This window comes from Lathyrus oleraceus, chromosome 3, assembly GCF_024323335.1.
Source record: "Lathyrus oleraceus cultivar Zhongwan6 chromosome 3, CAAS_Psat_ZW6_1.0, whole genome shotgun sequence".
Taxonomy (NCBI): Eukaryota; Viridiplantae; Streptophyta; class Magnoliopsida; order Fabales; family Fabaceae; genus Lathyrus; species Lathyrus oleraceus.
In genome coordinates this window covers 305,563,915-305,587,255 of record NC_066581.1, presented here as the reverse complement: position 1 = coordinate 305,587,255, position 23,341 = coordinate 305,563,915, and the positions used below count along the sequence as shown (strand labels likewise).

General features: G+C 34.0%; 1 protein-coding gene across 3 annotated transcripts; it reads right to left on the bottom strand.

Annotated features, from left to right (window-relative positions):
• Positions 1-8,634: 8,634 nt before the first annotated feature.
• LOC127127287 (phospholipid-transporting ATPase 1) lies at positions 8,635-18,306 on the bottom strand. Of its 3 annotated transcripts, XM_051056440.1 has the most exons (10): positions 18,071-18,306; positions 16,021-17,830; positions 14,954-15,302; positions 13,955-14,744; positions 13,680-13,803; positions 13,267-13,486; positions 11,588-12,046; positions 11,190-11,492; positions 9,239-9,442; positions 8,635-8,985 (listed from the first exon to the last, which is right to left on the bottom strand). In XM_051056440.1, the coding sequence occupies exons 2-8, from the start codon at positions 17,744-17,746 to the stop codon at positions 11,294-11,296; spliced, it is 3,867 nt and encodes a 1,288-aa protein (XP_050912397.1). In that variant the 5' UTR covers positions 17,747-17,830; positions 18,071-18,306; the 3' UTR covers positions 8,635-8,985; positions 9,239-9,442; positions 11,190-11,293. The 3 variants fall into 3 exon arrangements, with proteins under 3 accessions (XP_050912397.1, XP_050912398.1, XP_050912396.1); XM_051056441.1 differs by lacking the exon at positions 9,239-9,442 and having other exon boundaries at positions 14,954-15,299; XM_051056439.1 differs by lacking the exon at positions 9,239-9,442 and having other exon boundaries at positions 18,071-18,305.
• Positions 18,307-23,341: the final 5,035 nt, after the last annotated feature.

Genomic DNA, 23,341 nt, shown 5'->3' with positions numbered 1-23,341 from the left:
GAGATTGGGATGCTATGAACCAAATGCTCTGAAACCAACATAATGAGATACAAACATCTTTTGGTCGGAGCATTACTATATTAAAACACTGATTCAAAGATAACATTTTTTATTCACAGTTGATTGGCAACATATCTCAGGCGACATTGAATTTTATTTTTCACAAAGCCAAACTAGAGGGTAAAATAGTTTCAAATAGCTCAAAGTATGGATGTACACTTAAGAAGACTTGTGGTCTACCATGTGTTTGTTTAATTTCAAAGAAGATGAAGCTTGAAAAACCAATACGTATGGATGAAGATTTCTCTCACTGCAAAAAGCTTTGTTTTGATGATGATGATGATGTGATGAAGGATGATGAATCAAACATATTTATCATGACCGAGTGAGAAGTGATCCAAGAGAGAATCATGAAAGTTGATAACATAATGAAACAGCACATCAAAGAGCAAATGAGGAAGATTTCCTATCCATAAACAACGAACTTGAAACCATCGTTGAAAGTAGTTAAAACAAAGGGTGCCCCTAAAAAGGTCAAACCAACACAAAGTGAAAACTCTACGATACGATCTCCTTCATACTTTAAAGATGTTGACTCACATTTTTCAGATTCTCTGACTCTAAAATCCGGAAAAAAAGTGTTTTCAAGGGTGTTCGCATTAGCAAACCATATCCTCCATTGTTGTTACCGAAAATCAAACACATTAAAGATATGTCTCTTTTTATGCACAAATACATTGAACGGATTTTAAATGTTGAAGGTGACGGCAACTATGGTTTTCTATCTATTTCAGGTGTGTTTGGTAAGGGAGAGGCCGACTAACAATTTCTTTGTCGACATCTTATACAAGAGATGAAGACAAATATGGAATCATACACAAAGCTATATGGGAATAAAGCAAATTACAATGTAATTTTTAACGCTCTAATTCCTTTTCTTACGGGTACCGCGATGATGAATCAAACATATTTATCATGACCGAGTGGGAAGTGATCCAAGAGAGAATCATGAAAGTTGATAACATAATGAAACAGCACATCAAAGAGCAAATGAGGAAGATTTCCTATCCATAAACAACGAACTTGAAACCATCGTTGAAAGTAGTTAAAACAAAGGGTGCCCCTAAAAAGGTCAAACCAACACAAAGTGAAAACTCTACGATACGATCTCCTTCATACTTTAAAGATGTTGACTCACATTTTTCAGATTCTCTGACTCTAAAATCCGGAAAAAAAAGTGTTTTCAAGGGTGTTCGCATTAGCAAACCATATCCTCCATTGTTGTTACCGAAAATCAAACACATTAAAGATATGTCTCTTTTTATGCACAAATACATTGAACGGATTTTAAATGTTGAAGGTGACGGCAACTATGGTTTTCTATCTATTTCAGGTGTGTTTGGTAAGGGAGAGGCCGACTAACAATTTCTTTGTCGACATCTTATACAAGAGATGAAGACAAATATGGAATCATACACAAAGCTATATGGGAATAAAGCAAATTACAATGTAATTTTTAACGCTCTAATTCCTTTTCTTACGGGTACCGCGATGATGAATCAAACATATTTATCATGACCGAGTGGGAAGTGATCCAAGAGAGAATCATGAAAGTTGATAACATAATGAAACAGCACATCAAAGAGCAAATGAGGAAGATTTCCTATCCATAAACAACGAACTTGAAACCATCGTTGAAAGTAGTTAAAACAAAGGGTGCCCCTAAAAAGGTCAAACCAACACAAAGTGAAAACTCTACGATACGATCTCCTTCATACTTTAAAGATGTTGACTCACATTTTTCAGATTCTCTGACTCTAAAATCCGGAAAAAAAAGTGTTTTCAAGGGTGTTCGCATTAGCAAACCATATCCTCCATTGTTGTTACCGAAAATCAAACACATTAAAGATATGTCTCTTTTTATGCACAAATACATTGAACGGATTTTAAATGTTGAAGGTGACGGCAACTATGGTTTTCTATCTATTTCAGGTGTGTTTGGTAAGGGAGAGGCCGACTAACAATTTCTTTGTCGACATCTTATACAAGAGATGAAGACAAATATGGAATCATACACAAAGCTATATGGGAATAAAGCAAATTACAATGTAATTTTTAACGCTCTAATTCCTTTTCTTACGGGTACCGCTCCGTTTTAAAAATGGATGCGCTTCTCGAAAATGGGACACCTTATAGCAAGTGCTTACGATAGGGTGTGTATTATCGTAACATTTTATTCAGGTTTATTTGAAACTGGAATGTCCTATACTAAAAAAATCCTTATTATTATGGGTTATCACACCTTATAGCAAGTGCTTATGATAGGGTGTGTATTATCGTAACATGATATAGACAACATTTTATTCAGGTTTATTTGAAACTGGAATGTCCTATACTAAAAAAATCCTTATTATTATGGGTTATCCTTAATTGGCATGGTTTTGGAATTATTAGGTCTTGATAAATACTGTACAGAATTTGTCACCAGTGGGGTTCAAACCCAGGACCTCCCTGAAACTGTACATGCCTTACCACTAGGCTAGAGAGGTTGTTGTTGAATACTTATGCAATGAATAAATATTAATCTAAATCTTGATTAAGATAGATTAATGAATTAATTGAGCATTATAACTCCGTTTTGAATGCGGACGGATGCATTGGTAAGATAATGAAAAAGGCTATTATTATGATATCATATTATAGTGTATTATGCGTCTTACAAATTCTATGAATTTTATTTTGATGGGTGTTAAACATGGTTGATATGTTTGATTGTGAAATAACATGACTAAAGATAACGTAAAGGATTATTATTATTGTTCCATGTTATAAAATATTATGTGATTTATAAATGCCATGAATTTTATCATGATGAAAATAAAATATTGTATGAATGTGTATGTATACCATTATTGGATTGTGAATGATTTCTGGTTATGGACGTGTATATGTAATCATAGATGATGTGTGGTGATGAATGTGTATATGTACCAATTGTGAGTTATGGTGGTATGTGGAATGTTAAGATGGTATAGATCTTAATTGCATATGTGTTGGTATGTGTGCATTCATTCATAGCATGGTTGACTTCATTGTGGAAGTGGTGAAACTGTGGGTTCACATGAGCAGACGTTGATTCTTGATTGGAATCAGGCGTAGTATTAAGCGGTGATCCTTAATTGGAAACAGACGTAGCAGACGTTGATTCTTGATTGCAATCAGGCGTAGTATTAAGCGGTGATCCTTAATTGGAAACAGACGTTAATCCTTAATTGGGATTAGGCGTAGTTTTAAGCGGTGATCCTTTATTGGAAACAGACGTAGGGCTTTGGTCTTGTCCGGATTGGAAGCGTGACTTGGATTCTAGATATTGAATCGGAAAGCGGTGAAACTTTGAGCTCACATTGCGGTACCACATGCATAGGGTCACATTGTCTTGCATTGAGTCGTTTATAATTATGTGATAATTGATGTGGGTGTGATGTAGGTTTGAAATATGTGGAATGATTGTCTGTTAATATCATTGATATAATTATACAAAGTGTGATGAATTCTTAAATTGTGTTTTAATTCATTGTGCCTTATTATGCTATTTCATAATAATTTGGAATTCTCACCCTTTCTGTTTGAATGTTACCTTTACATGGGTATCGTGCAGATACTACAGAGTAGTATTGCTGGAGTAGGTGGACGGTAGCTCGCTCAAGATTAGCTGGAGAGTTTCCGTATTTAGTTTGAAATTAGGTATTGAGTCAATGCTCTGGTCATGTAACACTGGGTAGATTAGTGGTATTGAACTCGTATCTTATTTGGATATGTTTTATGTCATTATTTGTTTTATTTTATTTGATCATGGTATGGGACATAGATCATCTTATGAAATACATGAGTATTCTTTACTTTCCGCTGCGAACGCATATTGCTTGAATATTCATGATGAAATGTGTTATTTTGAATGACCAGGTGTATTGTTGGTTTTTGAAAAGTTTTAAGTTTCGAAAACGTCGATGTGACGCCCTTTTCTTTATATGCGTGCTTATTTACTCTGATTATATGCTAAATAATTTGGGGTAGAAAAAGGGGTGTTACAAGCAACATTAAAAGAGAAGCAAATAAGGAAAGATCAAAGAATGGACCACTAATAGATTTAGATAGCGGCATATGTTTTGATGCATTTTAGTTGTAATCTAACAATGTAACATGTTTGTTATATGTAATGCAATGCATAATATTTTAAAATTTGATGGTATTTTTTGGGTATTTTTTGTGTTTCGAAAATTGGCTTTGCATAATCAATTGGTTATGTTCTGCATAGTTTTTGGTTGGATTCAGATATGCATCTCCGGTCACACCTTTTAATTATTTAAAAAAACAAAACAGGAAACAATATAGATGTGCATCTCTGGATAAACCCTTATTTTAAAAAAAAAATATGGATCCGGAGATGCATCTCTAAAGTCTTTCCTGAAGATATGATAGGCTTTGTAAGGTCCTTATTGCTCTACACCTTCTATAAGTAGAGTCTCTCATTCCATTTTCTTTATAAAAATTAGAATGAATCTCTATCCCCATCTTTCTTTTGTGTATTTCAATGGTGCAAATCCCTCACTTTAGTTTAGGATCTCCGATGACATATTTCTCGTTGATCTGAAAGCTAAACTGAATATTATGTTGTGATATCTAGAAAATCGAAGTGTTGTCAAGCTCGAGTACCGTTCACCCTCCATTATTGACAATGAATGAAAAATACAGTTCATCATGCTTGAATTGAAGATGGATGATGATGTGAAGGTTATGTGGAGTACCTTTTACTGTTATTCAACAAAGGGTCTAATTGAAGTGGATGTGACGATTCAAATATTATATGAATATATTATAAGGATGTTGCCGCGTCCAGAAACACTCACTTTAATGACATTAATTTTAAATTTATGTAATGTTTATATATTTAATGTTTATTTTGATGTTAGTTTATGTTGATTTCTCATTCGAGTTGTTTTTGTTTTGAACTAACAGGGCATATTCCGAAGATGTATCTCCGGAAAGCTTACATACCAATGAATTAAGGGGAGTTATGGAGATCAAATTTTAATAAAACAATGGTTTCTTAACAATTTCGCTAAGATGTGTATGAGAAAAGGTGCATCTGAAGATGCATCTCTGAACGCTAAGGATATTTGAGACTTTTCATTATGGTGGGAGAAAACACATAAGAGTGAAAAAAGTATTTTCCAAATTTAAAGTGCAACCTAAACATATGAGTAAAATTTAACGAAAATACCAAAAGTTCTAATTGCAATAGTTTCCTAAGGCTCCGTTTAAGATGATCTTTTGTTTTGAATTTTCTTAAAATTAAAATCAATTTTATATTTTTAGTTTTAAAATTTTGAAAAAATCAATTTTAATTTTGAGTTATAAAATTTTCAAAAACCAATTTCAGATATAAATATGATTATAGGAAACATATATAATGAACACAATTCATCCATTAAAATTGTCTATTAATTAAAATATTATAAAAATATTATATATTTATTAAGAAAATTTAATAGTAATAATGACAATAATAATAATCATTAAAATTGATAGCTATCACTATACTTTGTTGTGGTTATCTGTGGAGGTTAATGTGGTAATCAGTGTTGGTAATGACCATTGATTTTTAATTATTAGAGTAGTAGTTAGGCGGTATTTGGTGGTGATGATTAATGATGGTTAAAATTGTGATTAGAAATACTGTTTTGAAAATTAGACCTAATTAGTCTATTGATCCGGTTGAATTAGAAATCGGATGGGTCATCGATAGAGTCTAATCGTTGGATCGGATAAACTATTGAATCAATGAGAATTGACTAAAATCGAACAAACCCGACAAAAATTAGAGAACCGGAGGTTTTGAAAACCAATGGATCAAATACTTGCTTTTTTTCCTCAACAAAACGACGTTTTTTTATAGTTTTTTTATTTAAAAAAATTAAAATACAAGTAAATTTTGCTCAAAACTTATTTAGAACAACTTTTCTCTTTATAATTAAATTTATTAGACACAAGGAGTTATTTTTTTATTCAATTTATATTGTAATTAGACTTTATTAAAAACTTATTTAGATTTGTATTTTTTTTATGATGACTATGTTTAAAATTTAAATTTAAATAATAAACTTGTAAAATTATGATATTTTGAAACTTTGAAATTGTGTATGTGTTGTGATTTTTTTGAGACCGAATCATATTGTTCGATCGATTTAATAACTATAGAGTTTTGTTATAGAGATTGGTTCATTCGACTGAGTTATCTGGTTTAGCAATGTGATTTGACCAATAAACCAATGACACAATATCCTCAAATGTTTAATGACTGGTTCAATTTTTAAAACATTGATTAAAACAATATTCAATAACAATTTGTTAGATCAATGATTGTGAGTTGATGGTGATCAGAGTAATAGTCATCGGTGGTAATTTGTTAGATATGTGGTTGTGGGTTGATGAAGTGGTGGTCAATAGTAACCAGTATAATAGTGTCATCCAAAAAATTCCAAAAGAGAAAAATCAACGAGAAGTCAGTTGGAATTTCTGCAAACATAATGTAAGGTCAAGATATCTTTCGATCAAAGACATGGGAAGAAGGAACAACAGTATTTCGACGTCGAAGAGTATGCTTTAGGACTTGGTAAAATTTTAAGAAGTTTGGTCATTCATCAAGTTCGACATGTCGAAGAAGTTCGTCTCGAGACAGATTCAAATTTCAAACTGAAGTAACTGTTTTTTGGTCTTATCCAAATTGTCCAGGACACGTGGCAAAAAAAATTGTAAACTTGTATATACACCGAAAGTATCCACATACAACTCTCGAGAAAATGTACTTGCCTACCATTTTTATAGTTATGCAAATAAATTCTTTTTCTATTTAAAGTTGTTATTTAGTTATTTTATTTACTCTTCAAATGATTAGTTTCGACTTTGTCGAAATCAGTTAGCCTGCTTACTTTCAAAACATAATTATTTTATTAAGATATTCAACATTCATTATCCAACAACATTGAATTTTTCTAGAAAATTAACATAAAACTAACGGATTGTTTATCAAAAATATCGATAAGTAAATAATTATTATTGTTTAGAATGGTGATCGTCGATGATTGAACTGGTGGTCGATTGCTACCATCAACGATGGATTGAGTACTTATCATCATTCGTCAACAATAGTTAAAGTTGGCAGTGATCGAAACGGTGACAATAGTTAGAGTTGGTGGTGATCATTGGTGGTCAGAACAGTAGTTGTAGTAGTGGAAAAACAAACTTATAAAATCTCTTTTTCTTTGGTTGAATTTTATTAGAAAACTGTTTTGAAGTTGTAAAAAAAATCAACTAACCCTCATTTTAACAGACATGTTTTATTTTAAAATTGACTTTTAAGACTAAACTCACAATCACAACTATAACAAGAAAATTTTACTCCATACTCCATATTTATTTTTCTATCCCTATATTATATTTATTTATTTTTTAATTATCGAAACTCTTTTATAAAATCTTCCAAAATGTTAAAAACCCTATTATCAAAATTCTTTTTCAAATTCTTTTGATATACAAAAAAGTTAATAAAAATTAATTATCGAAACTTTTTTACACAGTTTTTCAATAAATAAAATAAAAATTAAAAAATTAACTATCAGAATTATTTTGCAAAAAAACTTACTAGTACACAAAATAAAAATAAAAATATTTAAAGAATAACTATTAAACTTTTTTTTTAAATCTTTCGATACACAAAATAAAGTTAAAAAATATTTAAAAATTGACTATTGAAACTATTTTGCAAAAAATTTCAATACACAAATAAAAGTTAAATGAGAAAAACTGACTATCAAAATTGTTTTGCAAAATCTTTCAATATTTAAATAAAATTAAAAAAATATTTAAAAATTTGACTATAGAAACTCTTTTATAAAGTCTTTCAAAATATAAATTTAAAATTAAAAAATAAAATTTTTAAAAAATAATAAATTAACTAAAAATATATAAATGCAAAGTTGATATTTTTTATAAAATATAAGTATATGAGGTAAAATTTTCCTACAAGTACCTCTCGACCGAAAAGCACTCTTAATCAGGGATCCACTTTGAAGAGAGGCAAAAGAAAACAAATTTATTATTCATCTCTTTCTCCTTTAATCAATTAAAATAATAGTCAAAATTATGTCCATTCATTCTTTCAAGTTTCCCCATTACTTAGTCAATCTAAATAAATACTAGTATTTTTAATAAGCAAAATCCAAACAATCTAAATGCATGAATTGACCTACCAGGACTGATGGTCGTCTCCATTCAAACATTTGTTGAAAAGACCACTGTACAGTCCAACTTCAAATAACGTTGAGACCCACGAATTCTCTTTTGTTCTCACTTGCCAATGGGAAAGTCCTCTTGGAGGACTAAACACGGTCTTTCTGGCTTGGTATGACTCAATGTTTTTCCATTGACAAAGGAGTAACATAAATTTTCCTAGATTACATTCACACTGCCTCAAGGGCCTTTAAAAAAAAGCATCAAAAAAAGCATCTTTAATGAAACTTGCATCTGAGAGTTGACTGTTAATTAGACCAGAAAAAAACGGTAAGGCAGAGAACCTTTAATGAAAATTAACTTTTTCCTTTCTTTTCATTTTATGCTTTCTTGAGAAATTATCTTGTTAAAGGACCTTTTTAAACCTGATTTTTTACAGAACTATTGTACAATTAGTTACACTTCATAGACCCCAGGATCATTATCGTGTCTGCATTATCCCGCTGAAAAAAATCCCCCCACATCAAATAGCTGGAGATGCCTTAGTGTGAGCCTATTCCGACCTCCATATCCTATTTACTTTCCTGTCCGGAGGCAAAAGCCAACAGGCTAATTACTAGCTACGCCATCAGTGCTTCCCCAAGAGATCCGGTTGTATTTGTCTTTACATCAATGCAATCTGCTTCTGCAACTCATCTGAAGAGTTAAGCCCAGAAAAGATCAGGACCAAGCACAGAATTCAGCAAACACAGAATGATACATACACTTGTATGACCGTGAAAGCCACTCATGATGAAATCAAAATTTCTAATAAATATCAATATCAATTTATAAATATTCATTAACAAATCCAATTCAAAGAAAACCGTAATAATCAAACCAAGAAACCCAAAAAACATTTTTTTATTGGATTGGATTGCATTGGTCTTCAAACAAGTTTTGAATGTACTTTTAAGCCCCAGTATTTGAGGGCGACTCTTGAAGCAATGGTAAATTGATTGTGACATGGAGATCACATGTTCAAACCCTAGAAACAATTTCTCTGTTTGTGGAGTTAAGGATGCATACATCTACTCTCTCCAGGCCCCACCTGATGAAAGCCTTGTGCACTAGGCCTCACATCTCCTTCATGATAATATACTCTCTCCATTCTCTTTTATAAACAAATTTTATGTTTAGGTTCATGGAATAAATAATGTATTTAGACCATAAAAATAGAGAGGAGAAGAAAAGTGAGAAGAGAGAGAAATGTGTGGGATCCACCACTTTTTTCAATCTCTTCAAAATAGAGAAGAGAAGAAAAGTGTTAAGTAAAATGATACTAACTTGTCATCTATACCCCTATTTTCATCTAATTCAAAGTTATTATTAAGGACAGTTTTGTATTTTAATAATGATCAGCATTTCTCTGTTCTCTATATCTCTATTTCTCTTATAACAAACAATACATCAAATCTTCTTTATTTCTCACATCTTTCTCTCTTCTTCGACTCTCTCTTACATACTTCTCTCTTTCTTCTAACTTTCTCTTCACAACCAATCAGACCCTTAGGGATATGCAGACTTCCGTGTAACTTTTTAGCCACATCAAACCTTTAGCCACATCATAATAGATTTTAAAAGGTTAACTCAAAAATCTTTTCTTACTACTCAAACTGATTTCCCATCCCCACTTTCAGTGATTATCCCTCTTTATACCTTCCCCCCTCAGCACTTTGGGCAACTTGGATCTAAGGCAGATGGGTCTCTAGTCTCTACTGTGGAACTTGATGGTGTACCAGTTCATTGTGGCGAAGTGAAAAGGTTTAACAAAAACAACATCATTTTCTGAAGTAGTTCATATAAGTTCAAGAAATTGACAATATCAGATAATTGTGCATTTCGAGAGATTCTTTTTCTGAGAAATTCAATTGACTTGGATTGGACCAGATTTCACTGACCTTGCAGAAAACTCTTTTCAATTATGCAGGAAAGTCAGGTTCTTGCGGAGACAAAGGACCAGCAACGATGAGGATGAGGTTGTTTAGACAGACATGGATTGGACAGTGGTGCCTCTGCCACACCTTTCGACCCATTTTTAGAACGATAAATGCTGATTGTTTTTCTAAACTTTTTCTGCACCACATCGATAATTGTGGTGGATTGTGATTGAGTTTTTTATGTTAATTAAATATTTTTAATTGGTCGTCTGAATTGACAAAATTGAGAATTATAATTGGATAGTGTAAGGCAATTGTACACTAACTAACAATACATATCCTTTAACCTCTTAAGTAAACTACATTAACCTTAGAGATGTGTATACATTTAAATAAACTCGATCAGTTTCCCAAAGAAAATGAAATTTAAATTAACTCCAATTTTCTCTCCACTTACTTATTTTTCAATCACTGCAAATACGCCATGTCTCACCTCTCCTCCATTTCATTACCCAGCCCCATGAATATGAACAGAACAAGGAAGAAAATCACATATATGATACTCTTCATTCAACTAACCTTATGTTATAATTATATTACACCTACTACCTTCAGTTCTAATTGCATATTAAACCTACTACAATGAACTTTTTTTTCCAATAATTCAACAATCTACCAATAATAGTACGGCTCTAACAGCAGATTTATGTTCAGGACTTCAGGGCCCACGTGACCTCTATATATTCTAAAACCTACAGTAACAGCATCAAAAGTGCCATGTTAATGAAGAAAGTGATGTCCTAAACTAATAACAGATTATAATCACTTGTTACAGGTTTTGGGCAATTTATAAAACCAAAATCAAGTCACTATTAGCTATAGACAACCACTAAACCCAAGGAAACGAATGCAAAGAATATAATGTCACAAAACGGGGGGAAATCCACAATTAAAGTAATAAGAGAGAAAACATGCCCTTACCTGATAACTTATAAACCATCTGCCACAAGAATGCATTGTGATGGACAAATAGCCATTTATATTGAGATTTCTTTAGTTTCTATAAGTGCCATGAGAATAACTGGTTAACTGGAACCTTGATGCCTTGACTGCAAACGATTGTGTCGTTTTTTCATTAACTCGGCTTCTCTTGCTATCTGGATATCTGAAGGCCAGAAGATTTGACAAAAAACTTTGCAAATAAAGCGAGGTAGCAACGCCACAATTATTATAAGCAAAATTGTTATCCAATATGTAGGGGACGTTGCCAGATGATAAATAGTCCTGCAATGATTTTGACACACATTATATTATAACCTAGGGTACGTCTATATGTATATATCATACAGAATACCTATTGTAAGACACATATAACTAACCAGTAATTAGGAAAGACCGGTATGGAATCCAATATCACCATGCAACCATATGTAATTACTACGGATCCCCAGACAGCAATATGAGAAATTAATAACCACCGGTTGATGTCCATAGCCAGGTGCACATTTACAAGGATAACAACTGCAATTGTCCACAAGCTCCCCATGCTCCATATATCGATCGAACTATCCTTATAGGTAAACAACGGTGTGTAAAAGAGAACAAGGCTCTGCCATACTGTGTCAAGCATTGTGATCCAAAATAATTGCATATTGTAAGCTTCTTGCCTGTAACCAGTACTATACAGTTTCGGATACTGCAAAAGTGTCCTATGACTCAAGTCTTTGTCCAAAATACCAACAAAAATTGTGGGCACAGATGTGTATAGCACGGAATAGAATACACTACTCCAATCTGTTAATGCAGAAGTTGTAGAAAAAGCCGTGCATAATATATACCTACAGACAAGGAAGAAGTTGCATTAAAATGGTAAAAATCTCATGAAACCTGCAAACTAATATTAAAATCCAATAACTTCTTCGAGCCCAAAACCTATGATACACCGTATATAGTACCTATGTTGTTAATAGCGCACTGCAGCAGTGTAGCAAGGCCGCTACCCCCCACCGCCAAGCTATAGGCTGGCCTGCGTGTAGTGACCATAGCGGCCGCGAATAGTGGTTCACGGCAATAGCAATGACATCTGTTTTGATGGCCGCTATAGTGATTTTGGGGGAAAATTCTAAAATCCCTAATTATTTAAAGAAATCTTTAATTTTATTAAGGCTATATTGGTCTTTTGAACCCTTAAATGACCTAATAAGTTCCATTTCACTGTTCTCCTTCATTTCGCTATCGCTTGCTTGCTACCATCCTTCCTTGTACTTGCAAAGCTTCTTCTCCTTGCTCTGTTTCTCTTCAAAGGTTTTTATTCAACTCATCTTGCTTGGTTTCTCTGTTTTTCCTTTTCTTTTACCTTATTTCTATCTTTCTTTTTCTCCTTTTTCCCTCTGTGTTATGTTCTTTTTTTGGTAATAGTGATGCTGAATTTGAGGTGGAAGAATAAGAGTTTGAATCAAGTGATGAATAAGACAACATTAATGTGGTGGAACTTAGAAGTGAAGGTGAGGCAGACGCGGATGTGGAAGCATGACTTTACTTACTTTTACAACTTGATTTAGTCATTTTGAAAACTTTTATAACTTGATTTTGATGGGAACTCATTATGATGGGAAATGACAGGATGCTAATAATTATTAAGTATAATTTCCCTTTAATTTTGTGTATTTCTCTATTTTTTGAGTATTTATGCATGTGCATTGACTTTTAGTCTTGTCAATAGCAACCATTCAGCTATGCCGCTATAGTATTTGGGGGGTTTAGCGCTACGTGCCGCTATCCAAGATAAACAATAAAGTAATACACATTGCAACAAGGATAGCAAAAACATCAAGAGGGAAGAAATTTATTATTTTTGGATATGCTGGCACTAGAATATAACAAGTGTACAACTGTGACCAAGTCTTTTCCCACTAGACTGAGACATCAGTTAAAATATTTACAAAAAATTGTCAATTATTTGTCCACAACAAGTCAAACAGAAATAATAAAAAGAAAGAAAAAGAAACTCATAAACACAAGGAAATTAACCATAGCATCCAAAGAAATTCATACGTACCAAAATAACATTAACACAAAGACAGCATTGCGGTAGAAGTTGTACAGAACTAAATAACCAACACGCTGGTAATTCCAGTGTCCATGAACAAGAAGTAATCTTTTCAAGAACTGAAATTGTCCCATCGCGAAATCTGACGCCATCACCGCTTGACGTCCTTCCTGCCCACATATTCCAACACCAACATCTGCCATTTGGATCATTGACACATCATTTGCCCCTGTCAAAAGTAATCCCAAGAAAATTACTCAGCTTATATCAAGTCAAATCTTATTTTGAAGTGCATCGGTGAATACTAGTCGAAGCTTGATAGCCGCAGCTTACTGGAAAACTATCAGTAACCATCAACCAAACCCCCCAAGAAAAATCAAATGCAAATTAAGGGCAATTTTATACTAGTATAAAGAACTTACCATCACCTATGGCCAGCGTCATATCATCTGTGCGGCTCTTTATCAGATCAACAATTCCAGCCTTCTGCAAGGGTGCAACACGGCAACAAAGTACAACCTTACAGGAAATTGCAAGGTCAAAAAGCTGTTGAATAGAAAAAGGAAATCAGCTCAAATTTGAACCAGTAGTATGTGTACCTCCAACAACTCAAACAGAAAAAGCAAGTTTTAGATGCCCAATAAAGATATGAAATCTAAAAAAAAATCTTTATTCTAATGTGGAATAGTGATTATACCTCTGACTCCAGTTCCTTCTCCAAAATATAAACCAAACTATTCCCATCAATTATGAGTGCCAATGGAGTATCAGTTCCTTCTTCCTTCCCTGGATTCCATTTGGGCAAACTCATTGACTTTGAACAATTAGGAATATCAAGAGCGCCATGTTCAGCATTGGTTTTATGCTTCAGATTCCGATGCCCTCTACTTGAACATCTCACAGCATATTTGGCTATTGCATCACCCAAAAGATTTCTGCATTCCTCCTCTGAAGTACCATTTATAACAATTTGCTGCATATCTGCACTGAGAAGTTTGCAGGAAAGACCAATTGAAATTGCTGTCTCTTGTTTATCACCGGTAAGAACCCACACCTTGATTCCAGCTTGTCGTAGGGACTCAATGGCTTCTGGTACACCCTCTTGCAGCTTGTCCTCAATTCCAGTTGCTCCAAGTAGATTTAAATTGCATTCTATAAGAGCTGCAGTTTGACGTAGTTTAGTAGCTCTGTCAGTTAACGCGGTGCTAGCCTCTCCATACCTGCTTTGCCACTCCTCAAGTTCAGCATCAGAAAGACTTCTAGAGGCAACCACAAGGGTTCGCAAACCTTGTGATGAGTATTCACCCAAATGGCTCTGAGTTGCATGCAATAAGCTACAGTTGCTCTCACTGCCATTTGCCAAAATGCTAAACATTGATGTATCAGCACCTTTGACTAGCACCTTTACCACATTGTCAGGAAACCGAATAACAACAGACATTCTCTTTCGCACACTATCAAATTCATGCAGGCCCAACACGTCCAACCTATAAAACAGACACAATAAAGCTACTGAATAATCTAAATATAGGTTACGTAAAAAGTACAAAACTGAACTAGAACGTCTAATGTAGATAAAACATTCTCATCAATCATGTATCCCAGCGCCGTTTAAACAAAATGTAAAAATTAGTAACCCATTGTTTAAACAAAATGTAAAAAGTAGTAACCCATCTCAAAGGAAGTCACAATCTACCTGAGTTTCTCACCGTTGATGTCAATAACAATATGTCCAGATGTCCGCTCAAAAAGAGTGTATCCATATGCAGAGGCCGCAGAAACTAGAGCTTGTTCATCAGGGGACTCACCCTGGTAATCAATGCATTCTACATATCCATTTGATTCACTTGTTCCACAACCAGAAAATCCACCATTAGTAAGTATAGGAATCACAGTATTACAAGCAGCCAATGTAAGAAAAAACTCATGAGCAGTTATTCTTTCATCTCTATTTGAGTTTCTATGCAGCATGCTCATTAGTTTGGGATCAACTGCAATTTCAGATTTGAGTTTCCATCTCCGTTTCGGAATAACAGCTGTTGCTGCTACAAAACCCAAAACAAACTTGTGATAAGTAAGAACTGTAATTCATTATAAGCTTACAGATTGTTTTTGTTAAGAACTCATGTGGCTGACACATTCAGACTCAAAGCAAAATTTTAAAACTACAGAAGGTCATTAGCATATCCATCAATTAAGTATGCAAGCAAAACAAACTTGTACAAAGGAAAGAAAACAGACAGCTAAGACATAGGAAGCTTTAGCTCTCATACAATAATTATAGATCAGGCTTTCTATATTCAGACTCAAAGCAAAAATTTAAAACTACAGAAGGTCATTAGCATATTCATCAATTAAGTATGCAAGCAAAACAAACTTGTACAAAGGAAAGAAAACAGACAGCTAAGACATAGGAAGCTTTAGCTCTCATACAATAATTATAGATCAGGCTTTCTATATTCACGTAGCATTAACACTATTAGATCCATCTCAGGATTAATTAGAAGTAGTTCTGTAGACCAGTCTCATTAACCTGTCCAGCAAACTCTATTACCATAAACCAAAGCAGTCTAAAAGCATAACTTTTGCATTTCACAATTTAACATGAGAAATCAAAAATTTCCCATAATCTCAACCCATAAATATTAAGAATTTCTGTAACAAGAATTTCAAACTGCAACAGCAAGACAAGAGACAATGGCACTACACAGCAACATTGAGCCGTCTAAAGTTACATAACTATATGAAGGGGAGACCAAATACCTGAACTATTATCAGTAGTAACCAAGGAGCTCCCATAATTCTTCCCGTGTACACTAGCCCTCCGGAATTCCATCTTGTTTTCTGTTAGTGTTCCTGTCTTGTCTGAAAATACATAGCGTATTTGACCCAAATCTTCATTTATATTTAATGATCTACACTGAAACCTTGATCCAGAGCTAGGGTCATACATATCCATGTCTTCAATCATGAAGTATGACTGGCCCAACCTAACCAACTCCATTGTGATGTAAAGAGATATGGGTATCATTATCTGAAACACTATAACAGAACTCAAAAAGGAGAAAAATGTTTCCATTGGTATCCCATAATACTTATATTTCTTTCCTTTATCTGGACCATTGTTGAGGTATGTTTTTCGGTAGTAAGGCAAGGTATCAAGCTGGTTCTTGTGACGTACCAGCCAAAGACACATCCCAATGGCCACAACCATACACATGATGAAAAGAAAAATCGACAACCAAAGGGTTTCTCTATTCATATAACCTTCCAGTCTGCTTCTCTTGGAAGGAGAAGCCGCACTGTTCAGCATGGCTTTTGTTTCCTGTCCAGCATAAACCACAACACCAATTATCCAATCTGTGTTCTTCAGTTGGCAACCTCGCAGGACAATGTTTGACTGGCTAAGGGAAAACTTAATTCCATTGAACTCCATATTAGCTGTGAACTCATAAATATTCCGGTTTGGCTGCTCGCATCTAATAATCCCAGAAACGTCACAAACCTCTGAAGATACCATAGAAGCGGTTTCTTGCTTGGCATACCTTGTCTTCAAATTTGATTCTCCATCCAAATTCATCGTCTGAATATAGGCAAGCCCACTCGGGTCACTTGTCCCTAACAAGACCATATCAGCAGGAATGGTCTCATCAGCAAAGATCTTAACAACCTCACCAGCCTGAATCCTTTTCCATATCATGGACCGGAAATCACCAGACTGAAGAACCAGAGACTCACGATTATTCTCATTGTTATCCGACCTATGTCTCCTCCAATCCTCATACCCATCCTTGATAGCAGTAACACAAAGAACAAACAAAAGCGGGAAAAGGGACACCGTCCTCCCAAATACAGCTAAGGGAGGAAGCTGATTGAGTGCAGCAATAGCAAGGAAATACAGATAAGCAACCCTATGGAACTGAATAAATAAATTCTTCGGCAAGAATGTGATAAAAGTGTATCTACTAGTTCGAATCTCATTCCCAGTAAACTCATACTTATCATTGGTTTTCTTAGGATCATTTATATAAATCAACCTGGCATTATCCTCATGTAAGATCTGCTCATCAAACTGCACACTTTTATGACGAATCCTGCGAGTTGTAGTTGCTGCTGGGGCTGATGATTGTAGTGAAATTTCAAAGGGCACAGTACTAGCATCGTGCAGTTCCATTGCACCCCAGGATCGCAGGCGTCCCCTTTCCCGCGTGGGGCATTCCAAAGGAAATCGTGAATCAGGGTTTTGAAACTCTGTTAAAGGGGGTTCTGAAATGGAAACGCTGCTGCTGTTGTTTGTGGCGGTGCTGTTGCAGAAAGCGGAGTGGAAGCTGCAATCCGTTGCAAACACGACTTCCTGGTGGTGGTCCGCGGTTGGAGGAGTTAATGCGGCTTCGTCAAAGAAGGTAGTGCGGGATCCTGATCTCCGGCGGTGATGAATCACTGGAGGAACAAGATCTGGCTCGGAAAGCAGTGGTTGATTAGAACTCATATAGAATTCTTCAACCACATTGGAGAATCCATTTCACAATCAAACTCACGGCGAGATAATTAATCACAGAACCTTGATTCTTCCCTGAAATTCAGCGAAATGTTATCGAAGGCGAATAATTTGATAAAATCGAATGAAAATTATATCGAAAAAGAGCATCGATGCATAAGGAATCATCATGGATCAATTCCATTTCGTTGATGTTTAATTTTGAAACCCTAATGTACGGTTGTAATAATAATGTAAAAAAGACGCACAGATGCAAAATTGAAGGATGAATCAGAAAAATTAAAAGATGTGGTGGCGAAATGAGAGAAGAAGAACCTGAGAGATTGAAATGGAGAGAGAGAGATGGAATCAGGTGTTGTGCTGCAACGGAGAGAGAGAGAGAGAGAGAGAGAGAGAGAGAGAGAGAGAGGAACGGTGAACCACAATTCAATCCTTTGTGTTGCTTTTCCTTCCTTCACACTTCTCTCTCTTTCCTTTCTCGCCTCTTCCTTTCTACGGGCCACCACCTAACCAACTAATGCCATTACTCACTCTTCCATTTCTTTACTTTTTTTCCCTATTTTAAAATTTGCTTTGAAAGGGTTTTTAAAATGATTAAAATGAATAATTTGATAACTCATTCCTATAAATATAACAATTTTTTTCGTTTTAGTTGCTATAAGTTTGTTGGTTGGTTTTGGTTTTTTCTAAATATGTGTAATTTTTTCTTATACTTTTGTTTTACTTTGACAATATCATATTTTACCTCATTCTCATAAATATGATTAGTTTGTTTTAATTTTAAAAATTATCTTTATAAAAGATTAATATGTAAAAATAAATAATTAATTCAATTTTATAGATTATAATACAAATTTTTGTCCGCTCCGTACTAAAATGCAAGATATATATATATATATATATATATATATATATATATATATATATATATATATATATATATATATATATATATATAAAATTATACCATCCACAGGCGTAAAATTCTGATAGAGATTGTTTAATACACATTATAATCTATAAGTATCCAAACTTAGCATTGGTATTATTTGAGTAAATATATGTGGTATTCTTGTTCCTTAAATATTTGTGTAAGTTGTTTCATAGAGTAGTTTAAAAAGTGTGTTGTTAATCAATGCATAATTGTGAGACACCTTTTTTTGAATTTAGAGCATTTTTTTAATTTTATATATATATATATATATATATATATATATATATATATAATTTTGTATCATCCACGGACGTAAAATTCTGATAGAGATTGTTTATCAATGCATCATTGTGAGACACCTTTTTAAAAATTGTATCCATAATTTTTAATTTTTTTTTTGTCTTTTGTATATTTTTTATTATTGTTTTATTTATTTATTTATTTATTCTTATTATTGCTTTATTTATTTTTATTTTTTTTCTTTCATTTTTTTTAGTTATTTTTTTAATTCTTTTAACTCTAGTGTGTCACCTCTCTTTTATTATTTCTTTTATCTTTTTTATTATTTTATTTTTTTAATTTATTTTATTGTATTTTTTGTTGATGCATAATTGTTAATCCAAAAAGATAAAATGACCATTAAAATTAACCTTTCAAAAATAATAAGATAAAAGGTGTTTGATTAACATCAAATATATTTTTCGGAATCACACTAAACTTTTTTTCTTTAATAAGCACAACATACCATTTCACAAATCATTTTCAATTAATGCGATAAAACACTTTATCAACGTCGAGTTTCTCTTCCGCTTTCTCAACTCGTTAAAAAAATTTCCCCACAAATACGAAAGAAATGTGTCCCTGGAGTCTCACATTCCTTGAATCTTTGAATGATTGCTCTCGAGACACACGTCTTGGGAGTGTCGTTCATTCACTCTTTCATTTTTTTAAACACATAATAATCTGGACAAAAAGAGGGACCATTGGAGCCTAGCATTTCGGAGAAACCTTTGAATAATCTCTTGAAAATTCATTGTCCATCCAACAATTTCATAAATACATCGAATGAAAAAGGTGTTGTTGGAATCTAGCATTTTGGTAACACCCTGAATACTTGGTCCTGAGGCTCACGTCTTGTTCTTACCAAATATTCATCATTCTCCTAAAATCATTTAACACAACTTTAACCTAATTTCTCACCCCCGTGCGATCAACAACTTCTTTTATGAAAAACATTTGTCTAATTCTTTCTAACGCATACAAACTTGTGCTTAAGCCTCCGCCGCGAGTAAGCAAGTCATATTTTACCATTAGAATGTGATATAGACACGTGTTCAATCCTAACAAACTTTAATCAATCAAACTATTATTTTCTCACAAGAACATTGCTTAATCCCTTCTAATGCGTACACAAATTAGCACTTAAGTCTCTCTCGCGAGCATGCGAGCCAATATTTAACCATTAAAATGTGATCTAAGCATTTCTTCATTAAAATAAACTTTAACCAATCAAACATATCTTTTCTCGCCCCCGTGCGATCGAAATATCTTTTCAAAAAAGAGCGATGCTTAATCCTTTCTAATGCATATACAAACTAGCGCTTAAGTCTTCACCGCGAGCATGCAAGACCACATTTAGCATTAGAATGCGATCTAAGTACTCATTCATTAAAACAAACCAACAAATAAACTGTAGCTTTCCCCTCGAACTACGAATGCTCTGATTTTCTTATTGCACTATAAGAATACGTAGGCACGAGATTACAAGATCTTGGCAAGTACACTAATAAAAAAACCCAATTTTCCCCTTTAGAGGTTTCCTTTCTTTTCTCTTTTTGATCTTTTATTCACTCGTAGAAAATAGTTAACATAAGCCAACATTCTAAATCGTAAATTAACTAAAAGGTTCCTGTTGAATACAACAAACGTGAGGGATGCTAATACCTTCCCCTTGTGTAATTGACTCCTGAACCTGAATATGGTTGTGACGACCATTATTCTTTTTTTTAAGGTTTTATCGATATTTTCCTATTCCTTCATTGAAATAAATAAAGTTCGGTGGCGACTCTATTCTAACTATTTTTCCGCGACCATTGCGAGGAATCGTATTTTTCGAGATGCGACAGCTGGCGACTCTGCTGGGGATAATGCTCCAAGCAAGAGAGAGTCAAGCCTAATTTAGTTAACCTTGCGATAAATGTTGGTTTTTCTTATTTGTTTTCTTCATGTTGTATATACTTCCTTGCTTATTTATTTTCTTTCTATTATATGTTTATCATCCTGTTTATCTTGGATTTGGGATGATATCATGATTAGAAAAAGAAGAGGGAACATATAAGTTTAGAATTGGAAGTTTATAATGTTAGTTGTTGGTGTAAGCCCTAGAGGCCAATACTTTTGATACTTGTATCAAATTATTTATTAATAATAAAAGACTTTTTCTTTATTATATTTGTTTAATAAAGTCCCTAGAATAGTTAGTCCGTTTAATGTATCAAGTGTGACTTAATCATGAGATCACATTAAACATAAGGACACTATTTTTAAAGTATTTGTAGTCGAGCTTTATTGTGAAGTGGGATAACATTAAAGCATTAAGACTATTATGAATATAGATTGATGATCACATCTCATGGATCATGGATAAGGAGTTATCAAGTCTTAAACATAGGTATGAATATTAAGAGTAATATTTATACTGGATTGACCCGCTATGAGAATACTATATAGAATGTTATGCAAAGTGTCATAAGTTATTCTCATGGTGATAATGGTGTATATCACCCTTCGACCTGAAACCACTATGGACCCTAGATGTAGAGTCGAGTGCCTTATTGCTGATCAAACGTTGTCCGTAACTGGATGACCATAAAGACAGTTGATGGGTACTCCACGAAGCATGCTAAGGGACATGAGTGACCTAGATGGAATTTGCCCATCTTGCTTAACAGGATAAATGTCTACGGGCCCAATATTGAACTGGACAAGGATGACACGGTCTATGCCTTGTGTTCAATATAGACATAAGGGCAAAAGGGTAATTGTACACATAAGTATTATCACAGGAGGATTTGTCAGATCACATGACATTTTCGTGTCTTGGGTAGCAGTGATGTGTTGCTAGATACCGCTCACTGTTTATTATGTTAAATACGTGATTTAATATAATTGTCAATGCCGCGAAAACCTACAGGGTCACACACAAAAGGACGGATTGATGAGAGATAGAGTAACTAAGGAATACCGTAATGTACGGTGCACTTAAGTGAACTATAGAACATCGTAAGGTACGGTGTACTTAAGTAGAATACGAAATATGGTAAGGTACCACGCGCTTAAGTGATATTGGCATATTATAAGATATGGGCCACATACACTTGAGTGGGCTTTTTAGCTTGCAACCCACACATGTGGTTCTATAAATAGAACCCTTGTGTAGAAGCATTTGTGTAGTTGCAATTTCACTTCTCTCTCTCACTCAAAGCCTTCATTCGTAGCAGCTAACACTGAGATTGAAGGAATCAGTTCGTGTGGACTGAGTAAAGGCGTTGTCATCGTTCAACGTTCGTGATCGCTCCGTAGATCTGCATCAAAGGTTACAATCGCCATAAGAGGTAACGATTCTATTACTGATCATGCCCATTCGTAAGGATCACTAAAGGAGAAATTTTAAATTCCGCTGCATTTTGGATCGCTCCTCCTTCAGTGGTATCAGAGCCACTTACGAAACCATGCATCTGATAGCTGTTTATTTTCTGTATTTTCTGTATTAATACGATTAAAAGACAGAATGAATCAAAGAATAAACGAGTAATTAAATTTGGCATCATGTGTGTACGATTTGGATGATTGATGTTGACTATGCTTCGGAATCCGACATTAGTATGGTGAAGCAGCGATACATCGATCGTCCATAGGTTATGCAATTGAGATCGATCAAGTTATATATATGATATAAGTAATCCTGATGCAAAATATGGTATATATGATATACTGTTTCTGTTTCGTTCATTCAAACACTTAATGGTTGTTATCCTTTGAGCGATCAATGGTCGTTTACTTCTTGATCCGACATTAGTATGGTGAAGCAATGACGTATTGATCAATCATACTGAATCAACAATCGAGATGTGTTTGACAGTCTGAAATTGGTGCATTAGGGTTAATGACGGCACAAGGGTTGTGTTGTCAAAGAGTTATGCGATTAGGGTTGTGACTGCGCAAGAGTTGTGCCTTAAAGTATCAAGTGTTGATGCGAAAAACGACGTCGATTTCAAATGAATTGTTCATTAAGGCAGCGGAACCCCCGTTCCCGCTGACCGGGCAGCGGACCTCCGGCTAACTCTGCATAGTGTGATTGGTCGCCGAAATTTAATTTGGTTTTAATTAATTAAAAGAATTAAAATTAATAATAATAATGTGTTTATTACTATTGTCTTGTGGTCATCGGTTATGGCCTTAGTTTTCCTTTATTTGTTTTGGGTTTTTAAAATACGACATGCGTGTCGTGCCTCTCTTTTAATCTCTTAATGTAACTTATTTTCTCATCTCACTCCCTCATATGTAAAACGAGTTTTTTTTATGTAATGTTATGAAAAAAGAGAAGAATTCAATATCAAAGGTGGACAACCTTTAAGATCTAGCTTGGAGAA